Source organism: Lichenostomus cassidix, unplaced genomic scaffold (genome assembly GCF_008360975.1).
Source record: "Lichenostomus cassidix isolate B80296 unplaced genomic scaffold, HeHo_3.0 HiC_scaffold_34, whole genome shotgun sequence".
In the NCBI taxonomy this organism is placed as follows: Eukaryota; Metazoa; Chordata; class Aves; order Passeriformes; family Meliphagidae; genus Lichenostomus; species Lichenostomus cassidix.
The window spans coordinates 1387341-1411331 of record NW_028147431.1 but is presented as its reverse complement, the minus strand read 5'-3'; the positions used below and the strand labels follow the sequence as shown (position 1 = coordinate 1411331).

General features: G+C 34.9%; 1 protein-coding gene across 1 annotated transcript in view; it reads right to left on the bottom strand.

The window, feature by feature from the left end:
* The window catches only part of LOC146423102 (maltase-glucoamylase-like), a 205763-nt gene that overhangs the window by 94912 nt on the left and 86860 nt on the right, over positions 1-23991 (bottom strand). The window contains exons 20-26 of the mRNA XM_085045072.1: positions 17867-17951; positions 14960-15016; positions 11535-11659; positions 8559-8647; positions 6634-6683; positions 2959-3129; positions 579-728 (exon numbers count right to left, since the gene is read on the bottom strand). Coding sequence (XP_084901198.1) covers positions 579-728; positions 2959-3129; positions 6634-6683; positions 8559-8647; positions 11535-11659; positions 14960-15016; positions 17867-17951 — 727 coding nt within the window. The remainder of the gene's footprint in view (positions 1-578; positions 729-2958; positions 3130-6633; positions 6684-8558; positions 8648-11534; positions 11660-14959; positions 15017-17866; positions 17952-23991) is intronic.

The window sequence follows — 23991 nt, the reverse complement described above, 5'->3', positions numbered from 1 at the left end:
TTTCCCGTTTTTTCCCATTTTTTCCCGTTTTTCCCATTTTTCCCCCATTTTTCCCATTTTTCCACCTTTTTTCCCTGTTTTTCCCATTTTTACCTGTTTTTTCCCATTTTTCCATTTTTTCCCATGTTTCCCCATTTTTTTCCGTTTTTTCCCGTTTTTCCCATTTTTTCCCATTTTTCCCTGTTTTTTCCCACTTTTCCCTGTTTTTTCCTGGTTTTTTCCCGTTTTCCCATTTTTTCCCGTTTTTCCCATTTTTTCCCATTTTTTCCCCTTTTTTCCTGTTTTTCCCATTTTTTCCCGTTTTTCCCATTTTTCCCCAGTTTTCCCATTTTTCCTGTTTTTTCCCATTTTTCCCTGTTTTTTCCTGTTTTTTTCCCGTTTTCCCATTTTTCCCCCTTTTTTCCTGTTTTTCCCATTTTTTCCCCATTTTCCCATTTTCCCCCATTTCCCCGTTTTCCCATTTCCCCCCATTTTCCTCCATTTTCCCCATTATCCCGTTTTTCCCATTTTCCCCCGTTTTTCCCATTTCCCCCCATTTTCCCATTTTTCCCATTTTTTCCCCATTTCCATCTCCTCACATCCCACACACAGCCGCGTCTCTCGCAGCTCTCCCGCGTGGCTCCCTGCTCAGGGTGACAGTCCAAGCGGTCACTCTCCCGCATCGCCAACGTCCAGCGCAGCACGTAGGACTGGCCGAGCCGCAGCTGCAGCCCCTCCACCTCGGCCACCTGCGAGGGGTCAATTAATTAAAAATTAATTATTCATTCATTAATTTAAAGGAAAGCCTCGTTTATGACTTCTTAATTAATGCGGGTTTGCAAGGTTTTCCTCATTATGTCATTTTTTAATTAGATTAAAATATAAAATGTATCAAGAAATAATAGTTAATAAATTAATATATCTAATGATTTTAAAGGAAATGCTTGTTTATGACTTCTTATTGATGTGGGTTTATAATTAATAATTATATATTAATTATATATCTAAGACAATAATATATAATAATATTTATATATCTAAAATAATAATTATATATCTAAACAATATAACGCATATAACATATGTTATGTATAATATTATAACAATATATATTTTCCATATTCTGTCATTTTATAATTAATTTAAAATATCAAATGTATCAAGAAATTATACTCTATTATCATATGTATTTATCAAATAAAAATATATTTATCATATATAAATAAAATACCATTATATGTAGTATAGTATATAATTATTAATAATAATATTTCATATAATATTTAATAATAATATTTAATAATAATTAATATATAATTATTATAGATATACAAAAATATACACAAATAGCATTAAGTATTCCATAAAAAATATATAGATGAATAGATATAAATATACATCCTATTTTTAGATATTTATTAATAAATAAATTTACAAATATATAAATTTTATGTATTTATATATATAATATAATATAAAATTTTATAATATATCTACAATATATTATATAGCATTTATACATTATATAATATATATTATGCATATATTATGTATTATATATATTAGATACTTAGAAAATATTTAAATATCTATTTATACATTTATTACATATATTTACATATTATATATAGTACATAACATATATATACCATTTATTATATATATTAGATACATAGAAAATATATAAATATGTTTCTAATTAAATTAATATATACAATATATGTTGTATCTGTTCTATATATAATCAAATTTTAATATATTCCAATTAATAGATCACACAGAACATAAAATATAGTAATATAATAATTAACAGCTACAATATTAGTATATAATGTGTTACATTAATAATTACATCTATAATTTAGTCCTATATATACATCTGCATTATATATTTTTATAGCTAGAAATACATAATATAAAATACTGTATGATGTAGAAAAGCAGATATAAACATGTATATTTTAATATAAAAATATATATTTATATAGGTATATAAATATATACTATATACATTACAATACAGAAAATATACATACACAGTATATCGAAATATATATAAAAATTTTATTAAAATTTTATAAAATTTTATTTTATGAAAAATTTTAAAAATATAATAAATAATAGCTACAATATTAGTATATAACGTGTTACATGAATAATTCCATAGATAATTTAGTCCTATATATTACATCTGCATTATATATTTTTATAGCTAGAAATACATAATATAAAATAAATATATATAAATAAATATATAAATATAAATAAAATATAAATATATAAATATATATATATAAATTTATATATATAAAATATAAATATTAAAAATATTTTTAAAAATTTACAATATTTTCATATGTATATTATCTGTCATATATTGTCTTTATATATTATACATATAAACTAATTTTATTGCATAATCACAATTAATATATAATATAATATAAAATATCATTGTGTAAGAAATAATATTCTATTACATCACATATTATACTAAGAATGTAATACATAATATGGTATTATGTATCTATTATAATTATGAATAAAATTATGTATTTATTATATAAACACACTACAACACATTATAATATTATATAATATATAAATACATATAATTCGTATTTATAGCATATTATATAATAATATAATACGTACTTATAGCTTATAATATAATATAATATAATATAATATAATATAATAATATAATATAATATAATATAATATAATATAATATAATATAATAATATATTCAAGTGCCAAATAATTCAATATTATTATTATTATCCTATAATAGTAAATATTCAACTGCCAAATATTATTACTTCCACACCCCATTACGACACAGAGAAGCAAATTTAGACGCAATGATTAATTTTAAAAAATAATTAATTAATTCCTAATTTAATCAAACACTAATTTACAGAGCCCAGCTCTCTCCCCGCTCCCAAAATCCGGAATTTCCCACAATTCCCTGCTCACCTGCCTGGCCGCGTCATAGGTGATGCGGTGGGCGGAGTCAGTGCTGGCCCCGCCCCCCGAGACTGTCATGGCCGCCGGCGCCACCGGCAATCCCAGCAGGCGCAGCGAGCGGAAGTGCAGCGCGAGCGGCTCCGAGTAGTTGTTGTGCAGAACGGAGAGTTCCAGAACGTTCTGAGCGTTTGGGGGAAACGGGAGAGTTTGGGTGGGAAGGGTGAAGATATGGAGGTGATTTATTTTATATTGTATTGTATTGTATTGTATTGTATTATATTATACTATATCATATCATATCATATCATATCATATCATATTATATTATATTATATTACATTATATTATATTATATTACATTACATTACATTACATTACATTATATTATATTATATTATATTACATTACATTACATTACATTACATTACATTATATTATATTATAATGTTATGTTATATTAGGTTATGTGTTATGTTATAATGTTATGTTATATTATGTTCCAGAACGTTCTGAGCGTTTGGGGAAACGGGAGAGTTTGGGGCGTTTGGGTGGGAAGGGTGAAAATATGGAGGTGATTTATTTTATATTATATTGTATTGTATTGTATTATATTATACTATACTATATCATATCATATTATATTGTATTATATTATATCATATCATATCATATCATATTACATTACATTACATTACATTACATTACATTACATTACATTATATTATATTATATTATATTATAATATTATGTTATGTTATGTTATATTAGGTTATGTGTTATGTTATAATGTTGTGTTATATTATGTTCCAGAACGTTCTGAGAGCATCTGGGGAAACGGAGAGAGTTTGGGGCGTTTGGGTGGGAAGGGTGAAGATATGGAGGTGATTTATTTTATATTATATTGTATTGGATTGTATTGTATTATACTATACTATATCATATCATATCATATCATATCATATCATATCATATCACATTACATTACATTATATTCTATTATATCATATCATATCATATCATATCATATCATATATTACATTATATTATATTATATTATATTACATTACATTATATTATTATGTTATGTTATGTTATGTTATGTTATGTTATGTTATGTGTTATGTTATAATGTTATGTTTTATTATGTTCCAGAACGTTCTGAGGGGGTTTGGGGCGAAACAGAGAGATTTTGGGTCAGTTTGGGCAGGAAGGGTGAAAAAATGGAGGTGATTGATATTGTATTGTATTATGTTATGTTATATTATACTATGTTATATTATATTATATTATATTATATTATATTATATTATATTATATTATACTATTATAATATGTTATATTATGTTATATTAATTCTATTATATTCATCGTATTATATTATATTATTATAGTATGTTATGTTATGTTATGTTATAATGTGATTGATATTGTATTATATCATATTATATTCTATTCTATTATACTATGTTATATTACATTATGTTATATAATGTTATATAATATAATATTAATATAATATAATATAATGTAATTAATGTAATGTAATATATGTAATGTAATGTAATGTAATGTAATAATATAATATAATATAATATAATATAATATAATACAATATAATATAAATTATAATGTTATATTATGTGTTACGTTATAATGTTATATTATATTATATTATGTTCCAGAAACGTTCTGAGAGCATTTGGGAAACAGGGAGAGTTTAGAATGCGTTTGGGTGAAAATATAGAGTGACTGATATTATATTATATTATATTATATTATATTATATTATATTATATTATATTTTATTTTATTTTATTTTATTTTATTTTATTTTATTTTATTTTATTTATATTATAATGTTATGTTATGTGTTATGTTATAATGTTATGTTATATTATGTTCCAGAACGTTCTGAGAGCGTTTGGGGAAACGGGGAGAGTTTGGGGCGTTTGGGTGAAAATATGGAGGTGATTTATGAAAATATTGTTTATATAAGTGTGATTTCAATGGAAATTTAAAGAATTTATTGTATTATATTACATTATACATTATATTATATATATATATATTAAACGTAATATTATACATTATACATATATTATATTATATATATTAATAATATATATATTATATTATATTATATTATATATATTATATAATATATACATAATATAAAATAATATATTATATATAATATATATTATATTATATAATAATATATATAATGTAATGATATAATATATATAATATAATACATTATATTATATATTATACATAATATTATACTATATATTATACATAATATCATACATTATACATAATATCAATATTATATTATATTACATTATACATTATACATTTCACATCATACATTATATTACTATAATAAATTAAATTCAATTAAATATAAAAAATATTCTATAAATTATATACTTATATAAACATATATTACATAAATATAACAATTCTATATAAATATTATAATTATATAGAATTGTATTTCATAATTATAATTTATGTATTTCTTTCTATTATGCATATAAATATTAAATTAAGAATTTAATTTAAAATTAATATTGATTTTATTAATATTAAAATCATAAAAATTAAGAAATATTTATAGATTTATATATAATATCAATATATTATGATAATAATTTATTATCTTTGAATTATTATATAATATCATATAATACTATACTATACTATGTTATATGATTAATATTATTTTATATATTATATATGTTTAGTACTATTATAGTTTATCATTATAATTTGTCATAATAATTCTGTTTATAAATATTATTAATTATAAATATAAATATAAATATAAATATAAATATAATTATTTATTATTAATAATATAAATTATATATAAATATATATAATATAATATAATACAACTTAATTACAATTTGATTTTAATTTCACATTAATATTAACGTTAAAATATCAAACATTCTAATAATATTAATATTCTATTATCACTACTAATATTATTAATATTATTGACATACTATTATATTCCATTAATTATATCTATTATCATTTATACTTCCAAATCATTATAAAATTCCAAAATTAATTGGGAGAAATTATATAAATATATTAAAAAGTTCTGTTAGAAATATCTGCCCTCGAAATGGAAAATATTTATGAACATCTATAAATATAAAAACTGTAGAATAAAATATTTATTTCTATGTAAATAATACATAAGATTTTCAATAATATTGTTGTATTTTCCTGTATTATGATAAAATAACTAAATAATAAAATCTAAAAAATAAAATAATAATAATTTTATTTGTTTAGCTATTTAAATGTTTTAACCAATTATGATCAATTATATTGAAATTAAAAATACATTTGTATACAATAGAATTAAATATACATTATAAATTAGAAATACGATAATTATACACTTATAATAAAGAAAATATAATAGTAAAATAATAGACTAATAATTTTTTTTACTTTAAATAATTTCTTTGTTAATTAATATCAATAACATATTAATATTTATATTCAATATTTTGAAATATTAAATTTTTTTAGGACCTAATTTAGGAAAAGGAGGAGGAAAGAGTCAGAAACTCAAATTTAATTCTGTAATTATTAACGGAAAATATTATTGATGAAAACCAGAAATTAAAATTTGATGCTTTAAAGTTTGTAACTCACATTGGAAAATCGGAATTCGTAGAAAATGTAGGATTTGCTGGAAACTGAATCTGAAATGGGGAGAAAAAATTATTATTATTATTACTATTATTTTTATTACTATTATTGCTATTATTTTTATTAATAATAATAATATTGTTGCCATTATTGTTAGTGAAATTATTATTATTATTATTATTATTATTATTATTTTCATTATTATTAATAATATTGTTATCATTATTGTTAGTGAAATTATTATTATTATTATTGTTATTTTATTATTATTATTATTTCTCTATACTAAATATGTGTTAAAATATATATAAAATATATTTTATAGCCAAATATATTAACTATTTATAATTTAATAACATTTCTAATTCTTCCAATTAAAACCTTTTATTTTAATTAAAAATACATATAAATACAATGAGTTAATTAATTAATTACTATAAAAATTTAATTTTCATTACAATTCTCACATCCAGTTCAATCAATGCCCCAAAAATCCCAAAATCTTCCCTTTTTTACCCCATTTTATGCTTTTTTAAAAAATCATTCTCCTTTCCATAATTATTGAATCAGAAAATTCAATTTAGAACTTCAATTGGGGGAAAAAAAGATCATTAATTAGTAAATTTCTATTTTAAAATTTAATTATAATCAGTGGGAAAAAAACCCAAAAATCCCTTCATGAATAAATAGGGAAAAAATGAAAAAATTTATTAAAAATTGAACCAAAATAATTAAATTTTTGGCCTTATAAATGCATTTCTTCCTCCATTCTGATGCTTTTTCCATCATCTTCCAGATTTTTTTTCCCAATTATTTTCCTCTGAGTCATAAATCCATAAATTCCAATTAACTCCACCTTAATTAATGCCAAATATTTGCGATTTTGGTGCCAAATTTTGGCCTTTTTGGATAATTTCCCTCATTCTGCTCCTCAGCATGAAGGAACTTCTGGTTAATAAAATATTTTATGTTTTATTTCGGCAGAAATTGAAAAAACTCAAATATTTTCCCTTTTTTTTTTTGTTTTAATTACCAATTTTTAGGGCTGTTGAGAGATTTAAATGTCCAAAATTATTTAATTCAAATAAAATCAGAACTGAAAACATTTAAAGTTTCTTCCATTTCCAAATTGAAATATTTCCAAATCGTTCCAAAATATTTTTAAATTTAATTTTTAAAATTGAATTTTTTTATATTTACAAAATTTTTATTTTGAAATTTTTCATCTTAAACACTCAAAATTTTGAATTTCAATTTTAAAAACTTGAAATTTTTATCCGAATTTTGATATTTTTAGTATTTTCTAAATATTATACTGAATATTTTGTATTTTAAGTGTTAATTTTAAAGGTAAAAAATATTTTAAAATTCAATATATTTAATTTATTTTAATGAAAATGTTCATTTAATAGCATTTTTAACAGGACGTAAAATATAAATATGTTTTTAATTTTTTCTAAAAGAAATATAAAAATTCAAAATACGTTTATTTTGTTTTTCAAATGTTAACGTTTTTAAAGTTCTTTAAAAGTTTTTAAGTTTGTTTAAGTTTTTTTAAAAGTAAATAGAAATTAAAACATGAATAAAATACATTAAAATGTTCATAAAATAGATAGAAAAATTAAAAATTTTACTTCTAATATTTAGTTACTTTTTAAATTTTTTATATTTATTTTATTTTTAAAGTACTTTTAATTTTTAAAATTTTCAACCTTTTTCACTTCCAAAAAAAGATCCAAATTTTCGACTTTTGAAAGAAAATCTTGATTTTCAACTTTTTTTTCCAGTGAAACTTTTAAAATTTAAAATATTACCATTAAAATTATTTTTTAATTTTTATTTTTGTATTATTTAATTTTATTCTCCTTCCCAAAAATCATTCCAGTGACCCAAAACTGAGGGAATTTGGGGAATTTTTTTGGTCTCACCTGAGGATTCTCCATCATCCCAGAAAAGTTCTCCTTTCGCCTCCTGGTTTTCATCCAGAGCCACAATCAGCCCCAGGGGGTTCCTGCGGCTGGAAAACGGGGAAAAATCCACTGATTTAGACAATTAATAAATAAATTAATTAATATTCAGATTAATTTAATATCAGTGTTGTTAATTATGTTCAATTTCTATTCATGGTCATCAGGGATTCAACGCTTTCAGGTTAATTTCCAAAATTTTTGGTGATTTGGTTCTCCAGATTTTTGGTGTTGGATGAATTTCATCCATCGGGATAGAAACTAATAATAATTTAATTAATTAATCGATATTAATTGGTTATCACTTGGGCAGGTTGGAAAATCGGCGTGAAAAGGAATGGAAATCAGGTTGATCAGTAAAAAATGACGGAGTTGTGGAGAGGATGGAAATTCCTGAATTTCGTGTGGAAATGGTGAATGTTAGGGAATGAGGTGGAGATGGAGGTGGAGATGGAGATGGAGATGGAGATGGAGATGGAGATGGAGATGGAGATGGAGGTGGAGATGGAGGTGGAGATGGAGATGGAGATGAAGATGGAGATGGAGATGGAGATGGAGATGATGGAGATGATGGAGATGATGGAGTGGAGATGGAGGTGGAGGTGATGGAGATGGAGATGGAGATGGAGATGGAGATGGAGATGGAGGTGGAGGTGGAGATGGAGGTGGAGGTGGAGGTGGAGGTGGAGGTGGAGATGGAGATGGAGATGGAGATGGAGATGGAGATGGAGATGGAGGTGGAGGTGGAGATGGAGGTGGAGATGGAGATGGAGATGGAGATGGAGGTGGAGATGGAGATGGAGATGGAGATGGAGATGGAGATGGAGAAGAGGATGAAGAGGATGAAGAGGATGGAGAGGATGAAGAGGATGAAGAGGATGAAGAGGATGGAGAGGAAGAGGAAACAAGATGGAGATGGAGATAATGAGAAAGATGGAGATGGAGATGGAAGTGAGGATGGACAGTGGAGGTCAAGAAGATGAAAAGAGATGAAGAAGACAAGAAGAAAATGGAGAAGAGGATGGAGAAAAAGAAGAAGAAGAAGAAAAGATGAAGATGAAGAAGATGATGAAGAAGATGAAGATGAAGATGAAGAAAAAGAAGATGAAAAAGACAAAGAAGAGGAAGATGAAGACAAAGAAGGTGAAGACAAAAAATGAGAAAACAAAATGGAGAAAAAGAAGATGGAAGAGGAAGAAGAGAAGAAAACGAAAATGAAGAAGGAGAAGAAGATGAAGAAGAAAAAGATGAAGATGAGGATGAAGAATAAAAAGAAGATGAAGATACAAAGACAAAGATAAGAAGATGAAGAAAAAAGAAGAAAAAGAAGAAGAAGACAAAGACGAAGAAAAACACAATGAAGAAACAAGAAAAAAAACAAAGATGAAAAAGAAGATGAAGAAGAAGAAAAGGAAGATGAAAAAGACAAGATGAAGACAAGAAGAAGAAGACAAAGACGATGAAGAACACAAAGACAAAGAAGATGAAGAAGACGAAGAAGAAAAAGAAGAAGAAGAGAAGAGGAAGACAAAGATGAAAAAGACAAAGACAAAAACAAAGATGAAGAAGATGCAGAAGATGAAGATGAAGATGAAGATGAAGACAAGAAGAAAAAGACAAAAGAAGATGAAGATGAAGAAGAGAAGAAAATGAAGATGAAGAAGATGAAGAAGAAGAAGATGAAGATGAAGACAAATATGAAGATGAAAAAGAAAAAGATGGAGAAAGGAGGAAGAAAAGGAAGAAGATGAAGAAGAAGGAGAAGAAGAAGAACAAGAAGACAAAAAGATCAAGAAGAAAAGAAAGAAAAAGAAGAAAATGAAGATGAATAAAATTAAGAAGAAAACAAGACAAGAAGAAGATGAAAAAGAAAACAAAGAAGAAGAAGAAGAAAATAATGAAGAAGAAGAATAAGAAGAAAACTAAGACAAAGAAGAAGATAATGAAGAAGAAAAAGATAAGAAGAGATTGAAGAAGAAAACAATGAAGAAGAAGAAGAAGATGAAGATAATGAAGAAGAAGAGGAGAAGAAGAAGAAGAAGAAGAAAATTATGAAGAAAATTATGAAGACAAATAGGATGAGAAGAAGAAGAAGAAGGAAAAAGAAGACAAAAAAGAATAGAAAGAAGAAGAAGATGATGAAGAAAAAGAAGAAGAAAAAAAAGAAAACAACGATGAAGAAATCACAAACAACAACACCACCCTGAAGTCCCAACTCATCCATCACCATCACCACCCTTCCCCATCCCCACCATCCCCGCTGTCCCCACTGTCCCCACTGTCCCCACTGTCCCCACTATCCCCACCATCCCCGCTGTCCCCGCTGTCCCCACTGTCCCCACTGTCCCCATTGTCCCCCCTGTCCCCACCGTCCCTACCTGTCCCCACTGTCCCCACTGTCCCCACTGTCCCTGCTGTCCCAGCTGTCCCCGCTGTCCCCATTGTCCCCGCTGTCCCTGCTGTCCCCGCTGTCCCCACTGTCCCTGCTGTCCCGCTGTCCCCGCTGTCCCTGCTGTCCCTGCTGTCCCCACTGTCCCCGATGTCCCTCTGTCCCCGCTGTCCCCACTGTCCCCATTATCCGCTGTCCGCTGTCCCCACTGTCCCCACTGTCCCCATTGTCCCCAAGCTGTCCCCAGGCTTACCCACGTTGCTGTCCCACCCCTGTCCCCATTATCCCCAGTGTCCCCATTGTCCCCGCTGTCCCCATTGTCCCCACTGTCCCCACTGTCCCCAAGCTGTCCCCATTGTCCCCGCTGTCCCCATTGTCCCCATTGTCCCCAAGCTGTCCCCAGTGTCCCCATTGTCCCCACTGTCCTCACTGTCCCCATTGTCCCCAAGCCCTGCCCCATTGTCCCCACTGTCCCCACTGTCCCCATTGTCCCTGCTCTCCCCAGGCTCACCCATGTCGCTGTCCCACCCCTGTCCCCTCAGCGGTACCTGGCGGCCGTGGTGACGGCCGGCTGCTGCACCGGGAAGATGTGACCTCCGCGCAGGTGCAGCCCCAGCCTGTCCCCCGGCAGGTACAGGTGAGTCCACTGCTTCCGCAGCCACAGCCGCGAGCCCTGAGTGACCAGAGTGACCAGAGTGACCGGAGTGACCAGAGGGACCAGAGTGACCAGAGGGAGCAGAGTGACCGGAGTGACCAGAGTGACCGGAGTGACCAGAGGGAGCAGAGTGACCAGAGGGAGCAGAGGGAGCAGAGTGACCAGAGGGACCAGAGGGACCAGAGGCACCAGAGTGACCAGAGGGACCAGAGGGAGCAGAGTGACCAGAGGGAGCAGAGGGACCGGAGTGACCAGAGTGACCAGAGTGACCGGAGTGACCAGAGTGACCAGAGTGACCAGAGGGACCAGAGTGACCAGAGGGAGCAGAGTGACCAGAGGGACCAACGGGAGTGGGGGAGGGGAAGGGAGGGGAGGGGAGGGGGAGGAGGAAGAGATGAAGAAGAAGACAATGAACACAAACACAATGATGAAGATGAAGATGAAGATGAAGATGAAGATGAAGATGAAGATGAAGATGAAGATGAAGAAAACAATGTAGATGAAGGTGAAGACAAAGTTGAAGAAGAAAAAGATGAGGACAATGAAGACAAGAAGAGGAAGATGATGGTGAAGGGTGGCAGGAGGGGAAGGAGGGAGAGAAAGAGGAGGAAGAGAAAAACAGGAGGAGGAGGAAAATGAGGAGGAAGAGGAGGAGGAGGGAGAGGAAGAAGAGAAGGAGGAGGAAGAAGAGGAAGAGGAGGAGGAGGAAGAGGAGAAGGAGGAAGGGGAAGGGGAAGGGGAAGAGGAAGAGGAAGAGGAGAAAGAAGATGAAGAGGAGAAAGAAGAGGAAGACAAAAAGACAAAGATGAAGACAAGAGGAGGATGAGAAGAGGAGGAAGATGAAGATGAAGATGAAGAAGAAGAAGAAGAAGAAGAAGAAGATGATGACAAAAAACACAAACAAGAGGACAGAAGGAAGAAAAGAGGAGGAAGAGGAAGATGAAGACGAAGACAAAAGATGAAGATGATGAAGAAGATGTAGAAGATGAAGAGGAAGAAGATGAAGACAAAAAGACAAAGACAGAAGATGAAGAAAAGAGGAGGAAGAAAAAGAGAAAAAGGAGAGGAAGAGGAGAAGGAGGTTGTGGAGGAGGAAGGGAAGGAAGAAGAGGAGGAGGAAGAAAAGGAGGAAGAGGAAGATTATCAGGAGGAGGAGGAAGGAGACAAAGAGGAAGAGGAGGAGCAGGACAGGAAAGAAGGGTGGAGGAGGAGGAGGATGAAGATGATGAGGAGGAAGAAGACAAGGAAGTGGAGGAGGAAGAACAGGAAGAGAAGGAGGAAAAGGAAGAAGAGGAAGAGGAAGAAGAGGAGAAGGAGGAGGAAGAGGGAAAAGAGGAGGAAGATGAAAAGGAGGAAGAGGAAGAGGAAGAGGAAGAGGAAGAGGAAAAAGGTCACTCATTGCTCTCTTTATTTATTCAGCATTTAAGTTTTTATCCATTTATTACTGAAATTGAGGAATTTTAATTTCCCCATTCAGGTTTAATGTGAATTAATTCCCTAAGGATCAGGTGGGAGAATCAGGAGGAGCAACGTCCACCTTGATCCTTCAAGGGCCACCTGGACCTCGGGAAATGACCAATGGGAACTGACCAATGGGAACTGACCAACCGCAGCTGGACATTGGGAACTGACCAACCTCAGCTGGACATTGGGAACTGACCAATGGGAACTGACCAACCCCAGCTGGACCTTGGGAACTGACCAGCTGGACCTCGGGAACTGACCAACCTCAGCTGGACCTGGGGAACTGACCAACCCCAGCTGGACCTTGGGAACTGACCACACCCACTTGGACCTCGGGAACTGACCAGCTGGACCTCGGGAACTGACCTCACCCAGCTGGACCTTGGGAACTGACCACACCCAGCTAGACATTGGGAACTGACCAGCTGGACCTTGGGAACTGACCAGCTGGACATTGAGAACTGACCACACACAGCTGGACTTTAGGAACTGACCAACTGGACATTGGGAACTGACCAGCTGGACATTGGGAACTGACCAACCCCAGCTGGACATTAGGAACTGACCAACCCCACCTGGACCTTGGGAACTGACCAATCCCAGCTGGACCTCAAGAACTGACCAACCTCAGCTGGACCTTGGGAACCTTCCTACTCTAGCTGGACATTCAGACCCCAACACCACCTGGACATTTGGAATCTCCCAAACCTTGACCTGTGAACCTCCCAGCCCCACCTGGACATCCAGCCCCCTCCACATCTGGACCTTTGGAACCTCCCAAATCTGGACCTTAGGACTCCCCCACACCATCTGGACATTTTTGGTCTCCTCCACACCCAACTGGACATTTGGACCTCCCCAACCACACCTGGACTTTTAGACCTCCGACACCACCTGGACATTTGACCCTCCACAGTCACCTGGACATTTGGACACTCAAAACCCCACCTGGACATTTGGACACTCCCACATCCACCTGGACATTTGGACCTCAACCCCACCCAACTGGACATTTGGACCTCAACCCCACCTGGACATTTGGACCTCAACCCCACCCAACTGGACATTTGGACCTCCCCAACCACACCTGGACATTCAGACCCCACCAGCCCCATGGTGGACATTCGACTTCTTCCCTACCCCAGCTGGCCATTTGGCCACTCCCACCCCAGCTGGCCATTTGGCCACTCCCACCACTCCCAGCTGGCCATTGGGCCACTCCCACCACTCCCAGCTGGCCATTCAGCCCCTCCCACCCCAGCTGGCCATTCGGCCACTCCCACCACTCCCAGCTGGCCATTTGGCCACTCCCACCACTCCCAGCTGGCCATTGGGCCCCTCCCACCCCAGCTGGCCATTTGGCCACTCCCACCACTCCCAGCTGGCCATTGGGCCCCTCCCACCCCAGCTGGCCATTCGGCCCCTCGCACCCCAGCTGGCCACTGGGCCACTCCCAGCTGGCCATTCGGCCACTCCCACCACTCCCAGCTGGCCATTCGGCCACTCCCACCACTCCCAGCTGGCCATTCAGCCCCTCCCACCCCAGCTGGCCATTTGGCCCCTCCCACCCCAGCTGGCCATTCAGCCCCTCCCACCCCAGCTGGCCATTGGGCCACTCCCACCACTCCCAGCTGGCCATTTGGCCACTCCCACCACTCCCAGCTGGCCATTTGGCCACTCCCACCACTCCCAGCTGGCCATTCAGCCCCTCCCACCCCAGCTGGCCGTTCGGCCACTCCCAGCTGGCCATTTGGCCACTCCCACCCCAGCTGGCCATTCAGCCACTCCCACCACTCCCAGCTGGCCATTTGGCCACTCCCACCCCAGCTGGCCATTTGGCCACTCCGCACTCACCGTCTCATACTCGTACCAGACGGCGTCAGGAATGTAGGCCTGGATGACCTCCACGCCCTGGGGGAGGAGAAGAATTGTGGAATCATCACCTGGAGATCACCTGAGCTTCAACCTGGGGGGAAATCCCGGGAGAAACACCCGAAATTGCCCAAAATCGCCCAAAATCGCCAAAATTCCAGCAGTGTTTTCCTGGTTTTTATTTTTATCTTTCCCAAAAAGAGGAGAATCAGCAAATCAAGGAAGTCGAAAATCTGAGAATTCAACCCAAAATTGCCCAAAATCACCAAAATTACAGCAGCATTTTGTCTATTTTTGGGGTTTTTTATCCATCCCAAAAAGAGGAAAATCATCAAATCGAGGAATCCCAAAATCCCAGAATTCAGCCCAAATTTCCATGTTAGCCACACCTCCTCCTCAGAGGGGGGAAATCTAGTGAAAAACACCCAAAATTGCCCAAAAATCCCTAAAATTCCAGCAGTATTTTGCCTAATTTTGGTATTTTTTAATGCATCCCAAAAGGAGGAAAATCTGAGAATTTAACCCAGAAAAACCCACACAAAATCACCTAAATTCCATCAACATTTTCCCTATTTTTGGTTTTTATCCATCCCAAAAAGAGGAGAATCATTAAAATCAAAGAAGTCAAAAATTCTAGAATTCAACTCAAAAAACCAACTCAAAATCACCAAAATTCCATCAGGATTTTGCCTAGTTTGGGCTTTTTATAATGCATCTCAAAAAGAGGAGAATCATCAAATCAAGGAATCCCAAAATCCCAGAATTCAACCCAAATTTCCATGTTAGCCACACCTCCTCCTCAGAGGGGGGAAAATCCAGAAAAAATACCCCAAAATTGCCCAAAATCCCCAAAATTCCAGCAGCATTTTGCCTAATTTTGGGTTTTTTTATGCATCCCAAAAAGAGGAAAATCTGAGAATTCAATCCAAAAAAACCACTCAAAATCACCAAAATTCCATCAAGATTTTGCCTATTTTGGGGTTTTTTATGCATCTCAAAAAGAGGAAAATCATCAAAATCAAGGAATCCCAAAATCCCAGAATTCAACCCAAATTTCCACGTTAGCCACACCTCCTCCTCAGAGGGGGAAAACCCAAAAAAATCACCCAAAATTGCCCAAAATCGCCAAAATTCCAGCAGTATTTTACCTAATTTTGGGTTTTTTTATGCATTTCAAAAAAGAAAATCATTAAAATCAAAGAAGTCGAAAATCCTAGAATTCAACCCAAAAAACCACTCAAAATCACCAAAATTCCATTAGTATTTTGCCTATTTTGTTTTTTTTTTAATGAATCCCAAAAAGAGGAAAATCATCAAAATCAAGGAATCCTAAAATCCCAGAATTCAACCCAAATTTCCATGTTAGCCACACCTCCTCCTCAGAGGGGGGAAAACCCAGAAAAATCACCCAAAATTGCCCAAAATCACCAAAATTCCATCAGTGTTTTGCCTGTTTTGGGTTTTTTTAATGCATCCCAAAAAGAGGAAAATCATCAAATCAAAGAAGTCGAAAATCCCAGAATTCAACCCAAAAAAACACTCAAAATCACCAAAATTCCATCAGTATTTTGCCTATTTTGAGGTTTTTTATCCGTCCCAAAAAGAGGAGAATCATCAAATCAAGGAATCCCAAAATCCCAGAATTCAACCCAAATTTCTATGTTAGCCACACCTCCTCCTCAGAGGAGGAAAACCCAAAAAAATCACCCAAAATTGCCCAAAATCACCAAAATTCCAGCAGTATTTTACCTAATTTTGGGTTTTTTTATGAATCCCCAAAAGAGGAGAATCATCAAAATCAAAGAAGTCGAAAATCCCAGAATTCAACCCAAAAAAACACTCAAAATCACCAAAATTCCATTAGTATTTTCCCTATTTTGGTTTTTTTTTATGAATCCCAAAAAGAGGAAAATCATCAAAATCAAGGAATCCCAAAATCCCAGAATCCAAAAATCCCAATTTTTTGTTGTGATAAATCAGAGGGAAAATTGAGTTAAAAATCAACATTTAAGGGGAAAAGAGAGATAAAGGAGAAAATTAAAATTTGGGGAAATTAATTAAAATTAGCCCGTTAAAATATTAAGGAGGAAATAAATGCAGAATTGGGAAATTTAAATTTCCTTAAAATGCAATTTGAGGAAAAAAATTAAATGTTAAAAACGTGTTAAGTGACAAAAAGGAGAAGAAAATTTTAAACTGTTAAAGTTAATTATTATTCTGGAGCAGAAAATTCAGTAGAAAATAATTTAAGGAAAAACCAAATGTAGGAAAAAATAATTTAGGAAGAAAAAAGTTTTTTGAGGTATATTGAGAAAATGGAATTGAAAAAATATTTAGGAGTAATTAGGTGTATTAAAAAAGTGTATAAAATGTAATTATTAAATTAAATGTAAAAAATTTAATTAAATTTATAATTAAGTGTAACAAAAATAAGAGTATTTTTAATTGTGTTAAGTGAATAAAAATAAATCAAAGAAGAAATTATGTTCCAAAAAATGAGAATTTTAGGTGAAAATGAAGCTTAAAAAATAAGAATTCTAGCAGAAAATTAAGCTTAAAAAATAAGAATTCTAGGAAAAAAATTAAATTTAGGAAATTATAATTCAGGGAGAAATTTATACTAAAGAAAATTGTATTTAAATGGGACAATTTTTTTTTTCTTTTCCAGCTTTAAAAATCAATTCTCCCCAAATCAGGGGGGAATGAAATTTAAATTAAATTGAATAAAATCACAATTTTCGGCCAAATAATGACGTCAAAAATGTCATTTTTTGTCGTGAGACAAAAATTGGGTGAAAACTCCAATTACTGATGGAATAAAAAAAGAATAATCGGAATAAAGGATGAATAATCCAAATTTTGGGGTTTTTTTGGGGAAATTCCACCTACAGGCTCCAGCACAGGGGTGATGAGCAGCCCTGGACCCCACAGGAACTGAGTGTCCACGTCCCACGTGGCCTCCTCGGCGTAAAACCTGCGGCGATTAATTGGGTTAATTAATTCCTAATTAATGACGTGTTAATTGGCGCTAATTAGGGCAGTTCTAAGGCATCTCGGATGTCTACAGTGGCGTCGCGTCCCAGGGTTGGTTTGGGCGGAGGGAATTTAGGGAGTTGATGTCGTGGTAATTAATTATGCAAATGAGTTGGGGTGTGGCTGGTTAGCCTTGAAATGGCCACGCCCACACGGTCACGCCCACCTGGCCACGCCCACCTGTGGGGGTTCCAGGGAGGGATTTGGCCTCATTTTTTTGGGGTGAACTGGGCAGGTTGAGGGCAAAGTCAAGGGCAGGAGGAAGATCTGAATGGCAAAATCCAAATCAAAATCCAAATCAAGATCAAAATCCAAATCGAGATCAAGATCAAGATCTAAATCACAAAATCCAAGTCAAGATCCAAGTCAAGATGAAGATCCAAGTCAGGATGAAGATCCACCTCAAGATCAAAATCCAAGTCAAGATCAAGATGAAATATCAAAATCCAAATCCAAGATCAAGATCCAGATCCAAGATCAAAATCCAAATCAAGATCAAAATCCAAGTCAAGATCCAAATCAAGATCGACATTAAGATCTAAATCACGAAATCAAAGTCAAGATCAAAATCCAAATCAAGATGAAGATCCAAGTCACAAAGTTTAGGTTAAGATCAAGATCCAGGTGAAGATCCAAGTCTGGATCCAAATCAAGATGAAAATCCAAGTCAAGATCAAAATCCAAATCAAGATCAAGATCCAAGTCAAGATCCAAATCAAGATCAAGATTCAGATCTGAAGCACAAAATCCAAGTCAAGATGAAGATCCAAGTCAAGATCCAAGTAAGGATCCAAATCAAGATGAAAATCCACCTCAAGATCCAAATCCAAGTCAAGATCCAGATCAAAGATCAAAAATCAAAATCCAAATTCAAGATCCAGATCCAAGATCCAAGTCAAGATCCAAATCAAGAATGAGATTAAGATCTAAATCACGAAATCAAAGTCAAGATCAAAATCCAAATCAAGATCCAGATCCAAGTCACAAAGTCCACATCAAGATCCAGGTGAAGATCCAAGTCAGGATCCAAATCAAGATGAAAATCCAACTCAAGATCAAAATCCAAGTCAAGATCAAAATCCAAGTCAAGATCCAGATCAAAGATCAAAATCCAGATCCAAGTCAAGATCCAGATCCAAGATCCAAGTCAAGATCCAAATCAAGATCGAGATTAAGATCTAAATCACGAAATCAAAGTCAAGATCAAAATCCAAATCAAGATCCAGATCCAAGTCACAAAGTCCACATCAAGATCCAGATGAAGATCTAAGTCTGGATCCAAATCAAGATGAAAATCCAACTCAAGATCAAAACCCAAATCAAGATCAAGGTCCAAATCAAGATCCAAATCAAGATCAAGGTTCAAATCTGAAGCACAAAATCCAAGTCAAGATGAAGATCCAAGTCAAGATGAAGATCCAAGTAAAGATCCAAATCAAGATGAAAATCCACCTCAAGATCAAAATCCAAGTCAAGATCAAGAACAAAGATCAAAGATCAAAATCCAAATCCAAGATCAAGATCCAGATCCAAGTCAAGATCCAAGTCGAGATCCAAATCAAGATTGAGGTTAACATCTAAATCACAAAATCGAAGTCAAGATCAAAATCCAAATCAAGATAAAGATCCAAGTCACAAAGTCCAGGTCAAGATCAAGATCCAGGTGAAGATCCAAGTCAGGATCCAAATCAAGATCAAAATCCAACTCAAGATCAAAATCCAAGTCAAGATCAAAACCCAAATCAAGATCCAAGTCAAGATCAAGATTCAGATCTGAAGCACAAAATCCAAGTCAAGATGAAGATCCAAGTCAAGATCCAAGTAAAGATCCAAATCAGGATGAAGACTCACCTCAAGATCAAAATCCAAGTCAAGATCAAGATCAAGATCAAAGATCAAAATCCAAATCCAAGATCAAGATCCAGATCCAAGTCAAGATCCAAGTCGAGATCCAAATCAAGATTGAGGTTAACATCTAAATCACAAAATCGAAGTCAAGATCAAAATACAAATCAAGATGAAGAGCCAAGTAACAAAGTTTAGGTCAAGATCAAAATCCAGATCAAGATCCAAGTCAAGATCCAAATCAAGATGAAAATCCAAGTCAAGATGAAAATCCAAATCAAGATCAAGATCCAAGTCAAGATCCAAATCAAGATCAAGATTCAGATCTGAAGCACAAAATCCAAGTCAAGATGAAGATCCAAGTCAAGATGAAGATCCAAGTCAAGATCCAATCAAGATCAAAATCCACCTCAAGATCAAAATCCAAGTCGAGATCAAGATCAAAGATCAAAATCCAAATCCAAGATCAAGATCCAGATCCAAGATCCAAGTCAAGATCCAAATCAAGATTGAGATTAAGATCTAAATCACAAAATCGAAGTCAAGATCAAAATCCAAATCAAGATCCAGATCCAAGTCACAAATCCAGATCAAGATCAAAATCCAGATCCAAGATCAAGATCCAAATCAAGATGCACATCCAAGATCAAGATGAAGATCAAGATCCAAGTCAAGATCAAGATGAAAAGCCAAATCAAGATCAAGATCTACGTCAAGATCAAGATCAAGATCCAATTTGAAATCAGGATCAAAGTCAAGATCAAGATCCAAATCAAGATCTGGATCAAAATCCAAGTCAAAGTTGAGATCCAACTCACGATCAAGATCAAGATTCATGTCAAGATCCAAGTCAAGATCAAGATCTAAGTCAAGGTCAAGATCAAGATCCAATTCAAAATCAAGATCCAATCAGATTCCAAGTCAAAGTTGAGATCCAAGTCACAATCAAGATCAAGATTCATGTGAAGATCCAAATCAAAATCAAGATCTAAGTCAAGGTCAAGATCTAGATCCAATTCGAAATCAAGATCCAATCAGATTTCAAGCCAAAGTCGAGATCCAAGTCACGATCAAAATCCAAGTCAAGCTCAAGATCAGGATCCAAGATCAAGTTTAAGATCCAAATCAAGATCAAGATCCAAGTCCCAAATTCCAGGTCAGGATCAAGATCCAGATCCAAGATCCAGATCACAGATGAAGATCAAGACCAAGATTTATGTCAAGATGAAGATCCAAGTAAAAATCTAAGTTAAGATCAAGATCCAAGTCAAGATCAGGATCTAAGATCCAAGTCAAGATCAAGATCCAGATTTCCATCAAGATCCAATTCAAAATCAGGATCAAGATCCAAGTCAATATCAAGTTCCAAATCAAGACCAGGATCAAAATCCAAGTTAAGATCAAAGTCACAAATCCAGATCAAGATCAAAAATCCAGATCCAAGATCAAGATCCAAATCAAGATCCACATCCAAGATCAAGATGAAGATCAAGATCCAAGTCAAGATCAAGATGAAAAGCCAAATCAAGATCAAGATCCAAGTCAAAATCAAGATCAAATTCGAAATCAGAACCAAGATCAAGATCCAAATCAAGATCTGGATCTAAGTTAAGATCCAAGTTGAGATCTAAGATCAAGATCTAAGTCAAAGTCAAGATCAAGATCCAATTCGAAATCAGGATCAAAGTCAAGATCAAAATCCAAATCAAGATCAGGATCAAAATCCAAGTCAAAGTTGAGATCCAACTCACAATCAAGATCAAGATTCATGTCAAGATCAAGATCTAAGTCAAGGTCAAGATCAACATCCAATTCGAAATCAAGATCCAATCAGATTCCAAGTCAAAGTTGAGATCCAAGTCACAATCAAAATCCAAGTCAAGATCAAGATCAGGATCCAAGATCAAGTTTAAGATCCAAATCAAGATCAAGATCCAAGTCACAAAATCCAGGTCAGGATCAAGATCCAGATCCAAGATCCAGATCACAGATGAAGATCAAGACCAAGATTTATGTCAAGATGAAGATCCAAGTAAAAATCTAAGTTAAGATCAAGATCCAAGTCAAGATCAAGATCCAGATTTCCATCAAGATCCAATTCAAAATCAGGATCAAGATCCAAGTCAATATCAAGTTCCAAATCAAGACCAGGATCAAAATCCAAGTTAAGATCAAAGTCACAAATCCAGATCAAGATCAAAAATCCAGATCCAAGATCAAGATCCAAATCAAGATCCACATCCAAGATCAAGATGAAGATCAAGATCCAAGTCAAGATCAAGATGAAAAGCCAAATCAAGATCAAGATCCAAGTCAAAATCAAGATCAAATTCGAAATCAAGTCAAGATCAAGATCCAAATCAAGATCTGGATCTAAGTTAAGATCCAAGTTGAGATCTAAGATGAAGATCTAAGTCAAAGTCAAGATCAAGATCCAATTCGAAATCAGAATCAAAGTCAAGATCAGGATCCAAATCCAAGTCAAAGTTGAGATCCAACTCACGATCAAGATCAAGACTCATGTCAAGATCCAAGTCAAGATCAAGATCGAAATCAAGATCAACATCAGGATCCAACATGAAGATCAAGCTCCAAGATCAAGATAAAATCAAGATCCAAATTAAGATGAAGATCCAATCACAAAATCCACGTCAAGATGAAGATCAAGATCCAAGTGAAGATCAAGACCAAGATTCATGCCAAGATCAAGATCCAAGTCAAGATCAGGATCAAAGTTAAGATCCAAGTCAGGATCAAGATTCAGATCCACATCAAGATCAAAGTCAATATCAAGATCCAAATCAAGATCCAAATCAAGATCCAAGTCAAGATCAAGATCTAAGTTAAGATCCAAGTCAAGATCCACATGAAGATCAAATTCAAGATCCAATTCGAAATCAGGATCAAAGCCAAGATCAAGATCCAAACCAAGATCAGGATCAAAATCCAAGTCAAAGTCAAGATCCAAGTGAAGCTCAAGAGCCAAGTCACGATCAAGACCAACATCAAGATTAACGTCAAGATCCAGATCCAAGATCAAGACTGAGATCCAAGTCAAGATCCAAGTCAAGATCCAAGTGAAACTCAAAATCAAGGTCTGAGTGAAGCTCAAGGTCCAAATCAAGATCGAGATCAAAGTCAAGATCAAGATCCAAATCACAAGAGCGAGGTGAAGATCGAGATCCAGATCCAAGGTCAAGATCCAGATCCAAGTGAAGATCAAGACCAAGATTCATGTCAAGATCCAAGTCAAGATCAAGATTAAAAGCCAAATCAAGATCAAGATGAAATTTAAGGTCAAGATCAAGGTCCAATTCGAAATCAGGCTTAAGATCAAAGTCAATATCAAGATCCAAGTCAGGATCAAAATCCAAGTGAAAATCAAGATCCAAGTAAAGCTCAAGATCAAAGTCCAAACCCAGACCAAGGTCCAAAATTAGGATCAAGATCCAAGCAAAAATCAAGATCCGAGTCAAGATCCAGATCTTAGTCAAGATCCAGATCAAGATCCAAGTCAAGATGCAGATCCAAGTCAACATCAAGGTCAAGAGCCAAGATCATGATCCAAAAGCAAGTCAAGACCAAGGGCAGTGTGAAGGTCCAAAGCCATTGCCAGGAGGAGGGAGGGAGGGAGGGAGGGAGGGAGGAAGGAAGGCTGCCCCAGGCCAAGGCCCAGCAGGAGGAGGAAGGCCCAGGCCAAGGCAGGCCCAGGCAAGGCCCAGGCAGGATGAACTCACTGGTGCAGCAGAGGTGAGGAGCTCCAGCCCCAGGAGGAGCTCTATCTCCAGCCCATATCCATCCCCAGGAGGAGCTCCATCTCCATATCAAGCCCATCCCCAGCTCCAGAAGGAGCTCCATCCCCATCCCCATCCCCAGCAGGAGCTCCATCCCGAGCTCCATCCCCAGCCCATATCCATCCCCATCCCCAGGAGGAGCTCCATCTGCTTTCCCAGCCCCAGAAGGAGTTCCATCTCCATCCCCACCTCCAGGAGGAGCTCCATCCCCAGCTCCATTCCCAGGAGGAGCTCCATCCCCAGCCCATCTCCATGCCCAGCCCCAGGAGGAGCTCCATCCCCAGCTCCATCCCCATCTCCAGCAGGAGCTCCATCCCCAGGCGGAGCTCCATCTCCATCCCC